A 17,779-nucleotide genomic window follows, 5' to 3' on the forward strand; every position below is an offset into this window, starting at 1 on the left:
TTTGTTAATGTGGTGTATCACATTGATTGATTTATGGATGTTAAACCATCCCTGCATCCCTGGAATAAATCCAACTTGATTGTGGTGTATGACCTTTTAAATTCATTGTTGTATCCAATTTGCTACTTTTTGTTGAGGACTTTTGCATCTATGTTCATCAGCAATGTTGGTCTGTAATTTTCCCTTTTTCTGTCCTTCCCTGGTTTGCTATCAGGGTAATGTTGGCCTTGAAAAATGAGTTAGGAAGTATCTCATCCTCTTCAATTTTTTGGAAGAGTTTGAGAAGGATAGGTATTAAATCTTCTTTGAATTTTTGGAAGAATTCACCAGAGAAGCCATGGACTTTTGTCTTTTGGAAGGTTTTTGATTACTGTTTCAATCTCTTTACCTGTGATTGGTCTATTCAGATTCTCTATTTCTTCTTGATTCAGTTTTGGGAGATTGTAGGATTCTAGGAATTTATCCATTTCTTCTAGGTTGTCCAACTTTGGTGTATAGCTTTTCATAGCATTTTCTTATAATCCTTAGTATTTCTGACATGTCCATTGTAATTTCTCCTCTTTCGTTTCTAATGTTATTTATTTGAGCCTTCTCTCTTTTTTTCTTAATAAGTCTGGCTAAGTGTTTGTCAATTTTATCTTCTCAAAGACCCAGTTCTTAGTATCACTGATCCTTTCTATTGTTCTTTTAGTCCCTATTTTGTTTATTTCTGGTCTGATTTTTATTATTTCCTTCCTTCTACTGACCTTGGTCTTTGTTTGCTCTTCTTTTTCTAGTTCTTTTAGGTATAGTGCAAGGTTGTTTATTTGAGATTTTCCTTGTTTCTTGAAGTGGGCCTACATTACTATAAAATTCCCTCTTAGTACCACTTTTGCTGCATCCCATAAGTTTCAGTATGTTACATTTTTATTTCATTTGTGTCCGGGTATTTTTTTATTTCTCCTTTGATTTCTTCATTGATCTAATAGTTGTTCAGTAGCATGTTCTTTAGTCTCCACATATTTGGGACTTTCCCAGCTTTTTTCTCATAGTTGATTTCTAGTTTCATAGCAATGTGGTCGGAAAAGATGCTTTCTATGATTTCACTCTTTTTAAATTTATTGAAGCTCACTTTGTTTCCCAACATATGGTCTATCTTTGAGAATATTCCATGTGCACTTGAGAAGAATATGTATTCTGCTGTTTCTGGAGGGAATGTTCTCTATATCTCTATTAAGTCCATCTGGTCTAGAGTTTCATTTAAGCCCACTGTTTCCTTGTTGACTTTCTGTCTGGATGATCTATCCATTGAAGTAAGTGGGGTGTTGAGGTCCCCTGCTATTATTGTGTTGCTGTCAATTTCTCCTTTTAGGTCTGTTAATAGTTGCTTTATATACTTTGGTGCTACTATGTTAGGTGCACATATATTAATATGTGTTATGTCTTCTTGGTGCAGTGTACCTCTTACCATTATACAATGCCCATTTTTGTCTCTTCTTATCTTTTATGTCTTAAAGTCTGTTTTGTCTGATATAAGTGTAGCTACACCCACTTTCTTTTGGTTGCCATTTACTTGGAGTATCATCTTCCATCCTTTCACTCTGAGACTATATTTTTCTTTAGAGCTGAAATGTGTTTCCTGGAGGCAGCATATTCTTGGGCCTTGTTTTTTAATCCATCCAGCCATTCTGTGTCTTTTTATTGGTTAATTCAATCCATTTACATTTAGAGTGATTATTGATATATGAAGGCTTAATACTGCCATTTTATCTTTTGTTTTCTGGTTGTTCTATATTTCTGCTATTTCTTTCTCCTTATATTTCTGACTGCCATTTCAGTTTGGTGGTTTTCTGTGATTTTTCCTCAGTTTTCTCTATTTATGATTTGTGACTCTGCTCTGATTTTTCGTTTTGTGGTTACCATGAGGTTTGTATAAAAGATCTCATAGATGAGATAGTCCTTTTTCTGATAGCCTCTTATCTCCATTAGCCTACATAGGTTCTGTCCTTTTCCTCTTCCCCTTCTATGTTTTTGTTGTCACAAATTATTGTTTTTTGTTTTGTGAGTTTGTGACCAAATTTGTGTGGTTATAGCTATTTTTGATGCCTTCTTTCCCTTTATTCTTTATGTTATACTTAAATGTTTACTAACCTATTCTGACATAGAGCTGCAATTTTCTGATTCTGTCATGTCTATCTCCTTGCTCAAAGCTTTGTAAACTTTTGCTCTTTCACTTCAGGTAGGAGGGCTCCTTTCAGCATTTCTTTAAGGCAGATCTAGTGGCTATGAACTCTGTCAGCTTTCATTTGTCTGGGAAAGCTTTTATTTCTCTATCATACCTGAAGGTTAATTTTGCTGATAGAGTATTCTCAGCTGATAATTTTTGTCTTTCAGTATTTTGAATATAATGTTACACTCTCTCCTAGCATGTAGAGCTTCTGCTGAGAAATCTGCTGAAAGCCTGATGGTGGTTCCTTCCTTTGTAGGTTATTTTCTTCTCTCTGGCTGCCCTTAACATTCTTTCTTTGTCATTGAGGTTTTTTTTTCTGGTAAGGAAGATTAGCCCTAATCTAACATCTGTTGTGAATACTCTTTTTTTTTTTTTTTTTTGCTTGAGGAAGATTAACCCTGAGCCAACATCTGTGCCAATACTCCTCTACTTTTTATATGTAGGATACCTCCACAGCATGGCTGATGAACAGAGTAGGTCCACACCCAGGTTCTGAACCTGCAAACCTGGGCTGCCAAAGCAGAGCACATGGAAATTTAGCCACTCAGCTATGGGGTCAGCCCCAGTCATTGACTTTTGATAATTTTAATATTATATCCCTTGGAGAAGGTCTTTTTGCATTGATATAATTAGAAGTTCTGTTAGCTTCATGTACTTGCATACCCAGTTCCTTCCCCAGCCAAGTTCTTAGCTATTATTTCTTTGAATAAGCTCTCTGCTCTTTTCTGCCTCTCTTATTCTTCTGGGATACCTATTATCCCTATGTTACTTTTCCTAGTAGAGCCAGATATTTCTCACAGAATTTCTTCATGTTTTTAAAATCTTAATTCTCTCTCCTCCTCCATCTCAATCATTTCTAGATTTCTATCTTTGAGCTCACTAATTCTCTCTTCCATAAGGTCTGTTCTATTTTTTTAATACTTTCTACTTTATTTTTCATCTCATTAATTGTGTTCTTCACCTCCAGAATTTCTGTCTAGTTTTTTTTAGAGCCTCAGTCTCTTTGGTGAAGTACTCCTTCTGTTCATTAATTTTGTTCCTGAGTCCATTGAACTGTCTTTCTGAGTTTTCTTGTAACTCATTGAGTTTCTTTATGAGAGCTATTTTGAAATCTCTGTCAGCTAGATTGTAATCTTCTGTGACTTCAATTTGGTTTCTAGAGAGTTGTCATTCTCTTTCTGTTCTGCCATGTTACTTCAGTTTTTCATCGTACTTGATGAATTGATCCTCTGCTGGTGCTTTGTGGTAGTAACCACCTTTCTTATTTGGGTACAGCTTTGGTTACTTTGGTTCTGAGCTGCTTCTGGTTGTATTTGAGACCCTCCACTGCCTGTGCTAGAGGTGTTGTCAGTGCCCTCCTTGTGCTGCTTGTGCCTCTGAGGTTGCTGGTGCCTTGTTGCTTTTGATGTTGCTGCAGTCTCAGGTGTTGCCACCAGAGCCACCAGGCTGCGAGCACTTCTGCTGCTTCTGGGGTCACCTGGGTCTTGTGTCACCCACTTGCTCTCCATGGGCTCTCTGTGGGCTCAGGTGCTGCTGCCCTGTGCATCACCTGCTTTGCTGCTCCTGGGTTACCTAGGGATGCTGGCAGCACTGCTGCCCAGGGTGCTGGGTTCATGAGTGTTGCTGTCACTGCTGGGGCCATAGGGTCTTGTATCCAGCCCCCACTGCTGGTAGAGCTGGTGTCAAAGGTGCCACTACTAGGGGCTGGGTCTCAGGTTCTGCTGTGGTTCCTGAGACCTCAGGTCATAGGTGCCACCTGCCACTTCTGGAAGGAGCAGGGGCTAAGCCACAAGTGTTGTTGCTGGTCTTGCAGTTTCTGATCACTGGTGTGCACCAGTGTGATTTTTGAGACCTCAGGTCAGGAGACCCTGCTCCTGCCAATGAAATCTTCATTTTGGTTGCTGTCCCCACTGCTAGAGAGACCAGTGCCACTCCCAGGGGAGGAGGAGGAGACTGAGTTACCAGCACTGCTATGTGGCCTGAAGTCTCAGGATATATATGCCACCCGCCACTGCTGGGTGGGGCAGGGGCTACAGCCTCTGTTCTCTCGTGCTGGCGTGCATGCTGGTGATCTGCTCTGAAACCTCAGATCAGGGCACCCTGCCACCATGGGGGAAATTCACATTTTGGATGCTGTTCCCACTGCTGGAAACAACAGAGATTGTTTGTTTTCCTATTGTTGAGTTTTAAGAGTTTTTTGTATATTTTGGATAACAGTCCTTCACCAGATGTGTCTTCTGCAAATATTTTCTCCCAGTCTGTGGATTGTCTTCTCATTCTCTTGAGACATGATAATTTTTTAATCCAGTCTCTCAATTCAGTCAATATTGTTGAACTTCAAGTCTGTCACTTCCCCTATTCCTGACTCCTATTAAGGTCTCAAATAATTATTAAACAGGATATAAGTATGGGATTTTAAATTGTGCCAGTCCAGGAACAGTCTTGAACTACTACTTTTTGGAGAGAAGGTTCATAGTAGAGGCTCAGTTAACTCAATAAAGATTTTGAAAAGGCAGGAGATTTATATTAAAGTAAGTAAATAGACTAGACTATAATAAGCACCAGGCTGCACGTTTGTTAACTCATTCTAACTAATGCTGTGCTTGGTTCTTGAGGATCTACCTATATAACAATTGCTGAATCTACTTTATTTTTTTAAAGGGATGACTATAGATAGCCTGGGAAAATTAGCTGTGACAGGAGGACTGACGACCTGCAAGAAGTCAGGATAAGAGAGTGCTTAAAATTCTGAAATCTCACTTTAGAAAATCAGACATAACCTTCCTTTCTGTCTTTGTCTCAAAAAATATGAAATGCATTTTGTAAAAAATACAATAAATAAAGGTTCTTTCACATTTTAATCATGTAACTTACCTCATCAATGAGACTTGATTCAAAATACTGATAGGCAATACTGAGAGCAAGCTTTAGCCATATTTTATATTCCAGGGATGGCCAGAAGACATCAAAGCCTTCATATAAATCCTCCAGGGAGATAAAGCAGGCCTGAAAGGACAAGGTGTCAAGCAGCAAGCTTGATTTAGAACTAAATTACAAGACCATCAGAAAACAAGATGCATCTAGATTTTATCTTCATCTAAACTCTTAGAAAAACTGTCAACTCTACTATAATTATGATACTCTGCCACTTAAAAGCACTGTACTGTGGAGAGTTTGTTTGCTATGTATAATATAATACAATTTACAGTCCAATTAAAGCTATAGACTTAATAGGAAAGGAAAATTCATAACAGTCAACAGTTATGATAAAAGATATGGCTCATGAGCCCAAGATTTAGAAAGTAAGCCACACAAACATCTATTTTTATTGCCACGGTAGGTAAAAATGGGCTCATTTACAGTGTTTATTTCCAGAGGCAAACTGTTGCCTTGAATAAGAAAGACTATTCTTTCAAGATTCAAGATAAATGAACTTCAATGAATTCAATTCAGCCTCGTGAATAAATTCATACTGTCTATCCTCTTCCAGAAGTGAAATAGTATGAAACTGATGGAGCAACATCTCCTCTTTTCCTCACACCCCCTAAGACTCTGGACCCTCCCCTATTGCCTCTAATAGTCTCAAAAGCTTGAGAATTCTTTGTAAGCAGTCATTTTGGCTCATTTATATTTGAAACCCCACAGCTAGTGGACTATCAGGCCATTTATTTGTTGAATAGATAAATTCTTATCTAGCAAGTAAAAAATGGAAGAAAGAGAGTTTAAAAACAAACAAGCATTCTTTAAAAATGCTGCTCAATAATAGCGGCCATTTATTGAGCACCTACACATGCCCAGAGAACCTGCCAAGAGTTATTTTCCTAATCTTCATAAAATGTTAGATGGTCTCTCTTTTAATAAACAAGGGCACAAAGACTCAAAGAGTTTAAAATATCTTATTCCAGATCCCATAAACAGGATGTGAGACACTAAATCTGCCTCTCACCGTTAGTCTATACTGCTTCACAACAGCTGGTTGGGTGACTAAATAAGATATCAGAACCTGAAGGAAGAAAAGATGCTGACATTCCTTATTTACTTGAGGAGGAATTAACTAATAACCCACAATACAGACAGAACCAGTTTCTTACCTGTAAAATTGTTTCACAGATGGCAGTACATTCACTTTCACGCTTGAGCAGACAGCTCAACTCTCCAATTACGTCGCCACTGGTACAGTATTCTGTAAACATGGTTTTGGACTCTCTATCAGGCCTTAGGGCACTGTCTATTCCAAAGGTAGGAGGTGAACTATGCAACTGCCAAGGGAAAAAAAATGTGCAAAGGGAAACACAAAATTAAAAACCCCTGGCCAAACCATAGGAGCTCCCACTGTTTCTTGCAATTATTACAATGGAAGGAAGAGATTCTTTATGAATCCTCTCAGTTGTGAAGGAGGAATAGGACTTCACAAAACTCACAGTTTCTTTCACATTTCAACTCTCGAAGGCAAGAATTCTCTCCAATCTTTAGCTTTACAGACGACCTCTATTTATACCTTCCTTGTATAAAAATCCCACCGAAAGTAGTCATTGCAGTCTGCAACCAATGCAATCACCCACTTGATTCTCTATTAGATATTCTTACCATAATGGGCTGGTGCCTCAGGTGGAAAACATCTTTTGATTGGGTGGATGCGTAAATCAGATATCATGAATCAATATGGCTCCAAACCAAGCCATGATTTCAGTAAAAGCCTTGTCTCCCTTTAAAATGCTTAAGAATAATTACCATGAGACATCAACAGAAGAAGTTTTTAGGATGAGCACAGGATGCTCAAGTTACTTCAGGAAAAGCACTGGTAGGCACAGGTGGGGCAAGAAGAAAGGTATCAGATTTCAGGAAGAAGCTGCAGGAATCAACCCAAAGGATTACAGAATTTTCCGGAAAGTTTAGCTGTAAACATCAAAGAGGAAGACCTTTGTTCAGGACACAGGATACAGGGAACAAAAGGGTCACTGAAGAAATTGCTGTGAAAACTGCATCCCCTGCTGCTGATTACCATCCAGGCTTTTAGAGGCATTCATGCTTCCAAAGGACTTGAAATTCTTTTCATTTAATTTTTAATGCAGCTCAAAGGCCATTTGAGCAATGAAGAATGTCTCTGCTTTTTACAAACCCAGAAAAAATGATAACATCTATGGGAGGGCCAGACCCAGTAGCCTAGTGATTAAGTTCAGTGTGCTCTGCTTTGGTGGCCAGGGTTCAGTTCCTGGGCACAGACCTAACCACTCTGTTAGCAGCTACAGTGTGCTGGCAGCCCACATACTCAAAAATAAAGGAAGATTGGCACGGATGTTAGCTCAGGGCGAATCTTCCTCAGCAAATAAATAAATAATTTTAAAAATATAACATCTGTGGTAGGCAGAATTCTAAAGGAGTCCCTCCAAGATTCCCGTCCCTTTGTTATTCAGTCAAACACTATTCTAGGTACTACTGTGAAAGGATTTAGCAGATGGAATTAAGGTTACAAGTCAGCTGACCTTGAGATGATAGTGGATTATCCTGGTGAGCCCAATGTAATCACGTGAGCCCTTACAAGTAGAGAAGGAAGTGGAGTCAGTCAGAGATCCACCATCGTAAAAGGGGTTGAACGTGCCTTGGCTCTGAGATGTGAGTGCCTGCATGCAAGGACCGAAGAGTAGCTCTAGGAGCTAGAGGTGGGTCTCAGCTGATGGCCTGCAAAGCAGCAGAGACGCCTGTCCTAAACCTGTAAGGAACACTTCTACCAACCACCTCAATGAGCCTGGAAGCAGACTACGCCACCAGACTTTCCAGAAGGGAATGCAGTCCTACAAACCCCATGATTTTGGCCTTGTGGGACTAAAGCAAAGAAACCAGCTGAGCCCACAGGACCTCTGAATTACAGAACTGTGAGATCATAAATCTAAGCCACTAAATTTGTGGTGATTTGTTATGGCATTTATAGAACACTAGTATGATGTCTTCAGTCCAGATATCATTGGACTTATGTTTTAAGAAGCCTTAGCTAGTTCAGTCACTGTGGGAAAATTCTCCAAAGAACATGTTATGTTGCAGCTTTTAAATGCTTGATTTGACTATTTAATAAATACTAGTAGCAGTGTAGGTTTGCTATGATCCTAATGGGAACACAGCACACGGGAACAGCTAAGCACATGGATTCTGATGGAGGCAGCAGAGGATAATGGCTAAGGACATGGATACTGGAGGCAGACTCCATGGGCTCAGAGCCCTCCTTGGCCTCTTACTATGTCCCCTTGGGGGGCAAGTAAATTAATCTCTCTGTGCAACTGTTTCCTCATGTGAAAATTGGGTTGTTATAAGGATTAAATGTCATAATGTATTGCTATTCTTGACTACTCTTTTAAAAATTACAGCTAACTTCTTCACTTCTCTATCACCTCTAATATACTATATATTTAACTATTTATTTTGTTCATTGTCTCATCTCCTTCTATGCCTCTATTAGGAAATAAACTCTAAGGCCTGGCCCTGTGGCCAAGTGGTTAAGTTCACACATTCCTCTTCAGCGGCCTGAGGTTCACTGGTTCAGACCCTGAGCGTGGACCTATGCACTGCTCATCAAGCCATGCTGTGGCAGCATCCCACATAGAAGAACTAGAATGACCTACAGCTAGGATATACAACTATGTACTGCGGATTTGGAGAGAAAAAGAAAAAAAGAGGAAAATTGGCAACAGATGTTAGCTCAGGGCCAATCTTCTTCACCAAAAAAGAGAAAATAAACTTTAAGAAAGGAGGGATTTTTGTCTGTTTTGGAAATTCCATGCCTAGATTGAACAGTGCCTGTTGCATGTTAGTAATGAAGTGAATATTTGTTGAATGAATGAGTGCATGAATGAATGAAAAAATGAAAAGTGCCAGGCACTTAATAAGTGCTACATGTATGTTAGTATTATAGTATATATATTACAATAGTTTATTTCCATGATCAATTTTGGTATTTTTAAGGTCTAAAATACCCATTCCAAAATTAGAAAGCCAAATATATTATTTGCACTATAATAAGGGTTTGTCACTCATAACTGTCATCTAGGATCTAGGAATTATTTAGGCCATAAGCTGGGGCTCACCCAGGTAGTCACCACTAGTATTCAGATTCTAAAGGATTCTTGTCCCCCTCACTCTACTGACATCTTTCCTTTCTCTCTCTCTGGTCACCAAAAGCCTCCTATTGGTCAGATTAAAAGTTGCATTTTGGTCCTCATCCTATTTGATCTCTGTGAGGATCTGACATTGCTGTTCATTCACTCACTCAGACTCTCATTTCCTTTAGGTGAGTAACTCAACCACCCTAAGTATTGGGTTCCTTATCTGGACATCATGGAAAAGACTGCTTTCTCCCTGGAGTATTGTGAAGAATGAGTAATGACTGCGAAGAAACGTATTTTGTAAAATGGGAAGCACCTTTCAGATGTTGGAAAGTGTCAGTACCTCAGCTGTAGTGTTTACTGTGAGTAGAAATGGTTTCATTTGGAAAAGAGATTATGTTAAAAATTTGAAACTGAGTTCCTAAGTTTCTCCTTATGTTATAATCACGTATTTCAAAATACATTTTCAGTGAAGAGTAAATTTGCTAGTTGTTAGTGCCTTTGAGCAGATTCCGACTCCTAGCGATGCTGCGTACAGCAGAGCAGAACCTGGTCTTTTTGCACTGTCCTCTCACGTTCCAGTGCTCTATCAGACAATGCTTCACTGCTATGCAGAGGGTTTTCATGCCCAGTTTTTTGGGGAGTGGGTGGCAAAGTCTTTCTGGAAGACTTCCTGTCTTTAGTCTGGAAGCTCCGCTGAAATTTGTCCACCATGGGTGACGCTTCTGGTATGTGAAATACTGGTGGCACAGTTTTCAGCATCACAGCAACACACAGCCACCACAGTATGACAACCAACAGACATTTGGAGTGGTTCCCTGACCGGGAAATGAACCCGAGCAGGTGTGATAAGAGTGCCAGATCTTAACCACTAGAACACCAGGGCTGGCCATGAATATATATAACAGCATTATATATTATATATAATACAGCATTCATCATAATTTATAATTAAATATTTGTGAGATTATATGATTACTGATACATTTTCCTGCTACACTGTAGGAGAAAGTACATGCATTTGGGGGCCAGAATTGAAACTGATAAATAGTCCCTTACAATTGCCATTCCTGAAATAATTAAGTAGATTCCTTGCGGCATTTCACCTTCTTTACAAATGACATCTCCATAGTCAAAATAGGCAAGTTTTGCTCTTTCCTGAAGGAAACAAAAAGAAAGTCAACACGAAAACGTCATAGTCTACTTTTCTAAGCAGAAATAAGATTTTAAAACTAAACTGATTTTCAAGTAACATAAAAACACAAACTGTATTCTTTGGTTTGTCAATGAATCATAACATGCTGACATACCTCAACTTTTAGAAAGAAAGGTCAAGCAAGCAAACTGTAGACTTTGGGATTAGGATCCAGCACAGCAACTGATAGAGACACCCAATAAATGCCGGGTTGGGTGGACGTTTACAGTAAAGCGTGTTAATTCTGACAAAAGAGACAGAGACACGATGCTCTGGAAAAATCCAGAAAGGCCACAGGACCATGTCTTGGGTGTCCAGGGAAGACTTTACAGAGAAAGGAGCAGCTGAGCTTAGACCTGAAGGAAGAGTATCAGAGAGCCAGGATACGATGAGCTGGAGACCATTCGGGGCAGAGGACTGAGAACATGCAAAGATCGGGAAACAAAGAGAACATCTTCAGTTGGGGTAAGCAGAAGATTCAACATGTCTCGGGCAGGAGGGTGGAGACCAGGGCTGAGTTATCCCTTAGGCTTCAATGGGCGCAGCCCCACCGGTTCACAATACTTTTAGGGACTCACAGCAATATTTTAGTTTCTTTTAAAACCAGGAGGGAATAACAGAATGTTTAGGTGGAGGAAAATGTTTGAATATTAATAGTTAGTATTAATATATTCATCTTTATCCTAACACAGTCCTAAAGTATAATTTTTTGTACTATTTTATGGAGGAAGAGGGCCATGAAGGCAGAAATGCCTAGGGCCCGTGAAAGTGATAGTAGAGGCCCGGTGGCGGCAGGTGCGGAAAGGTGAGCCAGGTCGAGGTCTGGAAGGGTCTCGTAGGCACATTAAAGAGTTTGGGCTTTTCCCAAAACCAGGGGGAAGCCACTGAAGGATTTGTAACAGGAGAATTATGGTGACAGATTAGCGTTTTACAAAGCATTCATAGTGGCTATCTCTAAGTGAGCGGTAGGAGAGTGAATCGTTTTCACTTCTCACTTTGTGTACTTCTCAATTATGCGACAGCGTTGAAATAAGCACGGATGACTTCACAATTTCTTTTCAAAGCTCACCTAAAGCCAGTTACCCAGCATAGGTATTATTCAAACCTTGATTTTCTACCATTGTCTTCTGGCTTATCTTTATAGACTATTACATTTCTAAGTAACCACACCAGTTGGAGGATGAAAGAAGGGAGGTGTAGTGAAAATTAACTACAGCTGTGATGGAGACCAAGACTGAAATTATAGTCTACAATAAGGGGTGTTTGTTTTGTTTACTAAGTGGATTTGAGTTATTCACACAATCCCTGGACTGGCTCTAATGTGAATAATGCCTCTGTGCTCCCAGGTCATCACAATTTTTACCCTGGTAAAATCTGATTTAAATGGCTATCAAGTACCAACATATTAAGGGCCACTTGAAGATGTCCGTAAGGGGATGTCTGTAAGTGCGTAGAGAAAGTCCAACAGCTTTGCAGAGGCACGGCAAATTAAGGAAGGGAAGAAGGTTGGTGCCCTGGTTATAGATTCACCTCAGGGAGCGGTGAATCATTAATTTATGGAGTTGTCTTCTTCTAATTATTTTTCCCATTCCTTCCTCATTCCCTGTTGGACAGTTGGTTAATTTTACTTCTGAAAACTATTACCTATAAAGAACTAAATTCTAATTTTACCTTAAAATTGGATTTTTAAAAAACTGAACACCATGTAAATTATAATAAACACCTTTTAGATGTCTTCTTCTCGGTCCAAGCCCACCTCCCACCCCCATTTATTGGAGATCTATTTTCCAAACTACCCCAACAGCCCCTGCCCATCAGGTTTCCTCCTCCTTCTCACAGCCACACTTGTACCCCAGAAGCTGGCCATCTGATTCAAGCTAAGCCAGTTGGAGTTCTCTCTCAGGAATTTTAACTGAGGGACAAAGAGCTTGGGAGTTGAGAACTGAGTCATCACAGCCAAGTGCTGGAAGAAGGGCCATAAATTCCTACCACTAATGTCCCACAGCTGGCCTGACTCTCACCCTGCTCAAGATTAGTCAACTGTTTCTTAGTTTCTATATACTACCACAATATCTTTCCAGTAAACTTTCCTTTTGTTTAAACTAGTTCAGGTAGGTTTTTGTTACTTTCAACCAAAAGAGTCTGAATTTGCGGCCGGTCCCGTGGCTAAGTGGTTAATTTGCGCGCTCTGCTGTGGTGGCCCAGGGTTTCACCGGGTGGAATCCTGGGCGCCAACATGGCACTGCTCATCAAGCCATGCTGAGGCAGCATCCCATATGCCACAACTAGAAGGACCCACAACTAAAAATACACAACTATGTACCAGGGGGCTTTGGGAGAAAAAGGAAAAATAAAAAATAAAATCTTTAAAAAAAAAGGTCAATTTAACTAAATTTGAAATCAATTTCAAATGAAAAATTCAAAAGTTTCTGGCACAAAGAAAATATGAGTATGGCATAAGAGAATCAGGTATTCAAGGCTCAGCAGAATCCCACTATGATTACTGTCTTTCTAGAAAACAAGGAAAACATCTCATTATGGACAAGCAGATGCCTTATATATCTTCACACCTAGATCACAAGGTATAGTACAACCAAATTTGTGGTAAAGCAAGTACCATTTTTTGTCACAGAGTGTTCCTGACTCCAAAAGTCTAACAGAGGTTTTAACAGGTTGATTAAAAAGTTATAAACCTTATAATTCATACAATAGGCATTTAAAATCAAAGCCACAAACTAGTGGTCTGGGGATCACATCCAGTTCACGGATGTGTTTTGTTTGGCCTGCACAATATTTTTTAATTGGTTGTCAAATTTTAAAAATTTGGAAATTTCACATAAAATTTCAGACTTATGGTTTCTCTTTTTTAAAAAATCTGACCTCTACGTTATTAAATCTAATAGTCAATTTTCAGTCTTCATCTTATTTGATCTCTCAGCCTTATTTGACACAGTCGGTCACTTTTTCCTTCTTGAAATACTTTCTTCACTTGGCTTCTGGGACACCACTCTTAGTTTTCCTCCTACCTGATGGATTACCCCTCAATTCTTTTTCTTCCCTGGTTTTATTGCAATATAATTAATGTACAGCACTATATAAGTTCAAGGCGTAGAGCATAATGACTCGACATGAATATTTTGTGAAATGATTGACACAGTAAGTTTAGTTAACATCCATTACCTCATACAGTAACAGAAAGAATTTTTTTTTTTCCTTGTGATGAGAAATTTTAGGATCTACTGTCTTAACTTTTAAATATACCCTACAGCAGTGTTTACTACGGTCATCATGTTGTGCATTACATCCCCAGGACTTATTTATCTTATGACTCGTGTGTTTATATCTTTTGACCACCTTCATCCAATTCTCTCAGTCTCTACCCCTTACTTCTGGTAACCACAAATCTCATCTCTTTTTCTATCCCCAGTTCTTTTTGGTAATTCTTCCTCATCTCTCCATCCCTAAATGTTGTATAACCCAGGACTCAATTCTTGGATATCCATAATAATTCCTTAAGTTTTCTTATCAAGTCTCAAGACCTTAAATATTATCTCTATACTAACAACTCCAAAATGTCTATCTCTAGTTTGGCCTCCCACCTGAATTCCAGTCATATATCCAACTACCTACTCAACATCTCCACTTGGATGTCTAATAGCTTTCCCAAATTTATCTTCATCACAATCAAACTCTTGCCCCCGCATAATCTCCTCTTCCCCATCTAAGTAAATGGTAACTCCATTCTATTTTCAGATTAAAATCCTGGAAGTCATCCTCTCTGTCTCTAACCCTCCCTCCATCAGCATCTATCAGCTGTATCTTCAGAATACATCAAGGGTCTCACCACTCCTCACCACTTGGACTAGTCCAAGCCACCATCGTCTCGTGCTTCCATTATTGTAATTGCCTCCTAACTGGTCTCCCTGGCTTGCCCTTGACCCCTTATAGCCTGTTCTCAGCACAGCAGCAGGGTGGTCATTTTAAAATATAAGTTAGATCATGTCACTTCTCTGTTCAAAACCTTCCAATCGGTGTCCATTTAATTCAGAGTAAAGATCAAAGTCCTTACAATGGCCTACAAAGTTCTACAATCTCAGGCTCTGTAACTGCTCTGACTGCATCTCTTCCCTCCATCATTGTTCCTGCCACAGGGGCCTTTGTGATGTTCCTTGAACACACCAAGCACACTCCACCTCAGGGCATTGCACTTGCCTGGAGTGCTCTTCTCCCAGATGTCTATATGGCTTGTTCACTCACTTCTTTCAGATCTCTCTTCAAAAGTCATCTTATTAGAGCAGCCTTCCCTGACCACCCCACATAAAATAGCTGCCCAACCACATTCCCTTTTCTCATCTTTTCTCCACAGCTTTTATCACCACCTGACAGCCTATATATGTGCTGGTATGTTTATTGTCCATCTCCATCCGTATAATGTAAAGTCCACAAAAGCAGGGACTTCATTAATTTTGTTGACTACCATATCTCCAAACCTAGAAAATTCTCTGGTGCATAGAGGATATTCAGTAAACATTTTTTGAAAGAATCCAAATTCCTATAGCAACACTTAGCTGACTTTAGACAGAGCATGAACTCAGAGTGTACCACAGTCCTCACTCTTCCTTGTTATACTGTACCTGGTTAGTTTTACTTTTATATTATTGGGCTGGCCTGTATAGTAATTTAAATTTGAGACTCTTGCTCTAAAAAAAGTGTTTTCCAGAAAGTGCATCTGGAAGTCCAGAACTCTACAACATAAAATAAGATGAGATTGGTAATAATAAAGTAACATAGCTAGCTCATCCTAAGCAGATAAGCCATTGTAAAAAACTGTCTTTGCCCCTTAGGCTCAAAATTAAATCTACTCTTCTGGGTTTTTCTGGGCCTCCATTTTGACTTATCCTTCATTGGCCATTATAAGATTCTTGCTTTGGATAGGCTTTTTTGTTAATCTTGCATTAGGGAGTGGAAAAAATGGAAAATAATTATCATCAAACCTGAGCCAGAATAGAAAACTGAAACTTTACCTTGAAGAACTCAATGAGAACATCTTTATTTTCTAGCCAAAGGATATTATGAAGATATTTTTCAGGAGTAGGGGGTGGGATTGCCATTGGAAAGTTATTGAGTGCCTTTATTTTTGCAAGAAGCACCTAAAAACAAACAATCGAAATAATGGTGATCAGATCCTGTAACAGAAAAAGGACATTAGGTAAAGCTAAAGAAATCTAGATAAACTACTGTTATGCAGATTTAACCTTGATTTTGACTCACAGCTTCTCTCACCCTATTTAAATTATCCTCTAAAGGTTTTTGTCCCTATTCTCCCCTTATTACTATTTTCACTGATATATTAACTCATATTGAATTTAGCATCTTTATAATCCAGTTAACATCATATTCTACCATTCTTAATCTCAAATTATCTAAACTTCACAGTTGATTACTGTACGATTTAATGCCATGTTCTTTCACCTTTTTTTAAGTGTATGATTTTTTTCATGTGTATGATGTGTATGATTAGAAGGATTGCTAAATCCTTCTAATTTTGAAGGATACAGTTCCAGTTTTGTAGCCTCTGAGAAGCCTTCTCTGGCTTCCCCCACCAGGTAAGAGATAATCCATTTCTCTGCCTTATTCCCATGGCATCTCCTACAGATTTCCCTTATGGAACTCATTACACTGCAATACTATTATTTTTACTTATCTTTCTCACCCTCCATTGATGTAACTTTTGTTGATTGGATGAATAAATGACTAAATAAAAGAATGAGGAAGAGCCCATGGACCATGGGGTCAGTGTTGTATCATTAAGTATCCCAATTTTCTCAAGAGTCTGTGGCACATACCCAACATATATTTACTTAATTAAGTTGAATAGATTTACCTAGCTCCATATGACCTGGGATTGATAATGTGAGGAAACAGAATTGGCCACCCCAAAATGTGTCTCTTTGGCTTGATTATTTGTAAAGACAAAAGACTCTGAAAGAAACTTTGACTTTCCTTCTAACTGCCTAAAAGAATTTAAGATAGAAGGCCCATTCCAGGAAGAAGCTAATGCCACAAGATAACTATAGGATAATGTAAAATAGGTATAATGGACAGAAAAGCACCAGCAAGCCCATTTTTATCAAAGTTCTGTCTCTCAGGTCACATTGTCTATAGATGGCCCAGAAAACACTTGTTTAACAAACATTTGCATTTCCATCTCCATGTAAATTATCTTCCTCCCCTCGGAAGTCCCAAACCACTACCCCCAACATCCTCCTTTGTCTTTAGCTGAAGATGGTATTTAAGGTGGCAGCTTCAGCCATTCTAGTGAGTTACTCAGTTTTCCTGGGTTTCTCCCATGTATACATGTTATTAAACTTTGTTTTACTTTCTCCTGTTATTCTAGCTCATGTCAATTTAATTTTTAGACCAGCCAGAAGGACGTAGAGGGTAGAGAAACTGCCTTCCTTCCCTACAATTATTATATCTCTCTGGCTGACAATTAGGCATTCAATAAGTAACTGTTAAATGACTGATTTATCCATTACCTTTCTAAACAAACCTATAGGAAAAAACAAGTCTCTCTCCTCAAAAGGGCTATTATTTATTTATTTTAATTAATGGATATCAAGCATTCAATTGAATCTTAGATAGCCTTCAAAGTCTAGATGGTGGATGCCACAGAGTGGTAGGATTAAACATTAAGCATTCTTTTCCTCTGTCTTATGTTCCTAATTCTTTGCAAATATATTTATAATTTTTCAAAAGTCCATTTACCAGCTAATGGATTAGGGTGACTTACCTGCTCCTGTCCTCTCAGAACTGGCCCCTCTCTGACCCCCAACCACACACACACAGACACACACACACACACAAAAGTTAGTCACCTCCCTACCATGTCAACATTATGTGACTCCCACCTTCCTTGCCACAGCTGGTGGGCCTGGGCAGTACATATTCCACCAGTGGATAGAGAAGCAGAAAAATCTAGTGAGTTTGTAGAGGGAGCCAAAAGAAGATCCCACAGAGGGCAACCCTGATAGGAAATGGAGAATCTGAAAAGCTTTCTAGGTCCTGTTCAAGTTCCTTCCTGAGGCCTGACCACATGGTCTGGTACTGTGGGTTCTATAAGGCACTGTGTCCCTATAATAAATCCCCCAACCCCATTGCTTTGCCAAACCTAGCTCAAGTTAGTTTCTTTCACTTGTAACCAACTAGTTTTGACATGGAATGCACCAGGTAGCATTGGCATTAGTTGTCATTGGCATTAACAAACACTGTAGGTGATTA

The 17,779-nt window shown here is 39.2% G+C and overlaps 1 protein-coding gene across 1 annotated transcript in view; it reads right to left on the reverse strand.

Moving 5' to 3' along the window:
* The window catches only part of SLC9C2 (solute carrier family 9 member C2 (putative)), an 85,580-nt gene that overhangs the window by 13,808 nt on the left and 53,993 nt on the right, over positions 1-17,779 (reverse strand). The window contains exons 20-23 of the mRNA XM_046682676.1: positions 15,523-15,648; positions 10,363-10,461; positions 6,301-6,468; positions 5,084-5,215 (exon numbers count right to left, since the gene is read on the reverse strand). Of these exons, the coding sequence (XP_046538632.1) occupies positions 5,084-5,215; positions 6,301-6,468; positions 10,363-10,461; positions 15,523-15,648 (525 nt within the window). The remainder of the gene's footprint in view (positions 1-5,083; positions 5,216-6,300; positions 6,469-10,362; positions 10,462-15,522; positions 15,649-17,779) is intronic.

Source organism: Equus quagga, chromosome 13, assembly GCF_021613505.1.
Source record: "Equus quagga isolate Etosha38 chromosome 13, UCLA_HA_Equagga_1.0, whole genome shotgun sequence".
Classification (NCBI taxonomy): domain Eukaryota; kingdom Metazoa; phylum Chordata; class Mammalia; order Perissodactyla; family Equidae; genus Equus; species Equus quagga.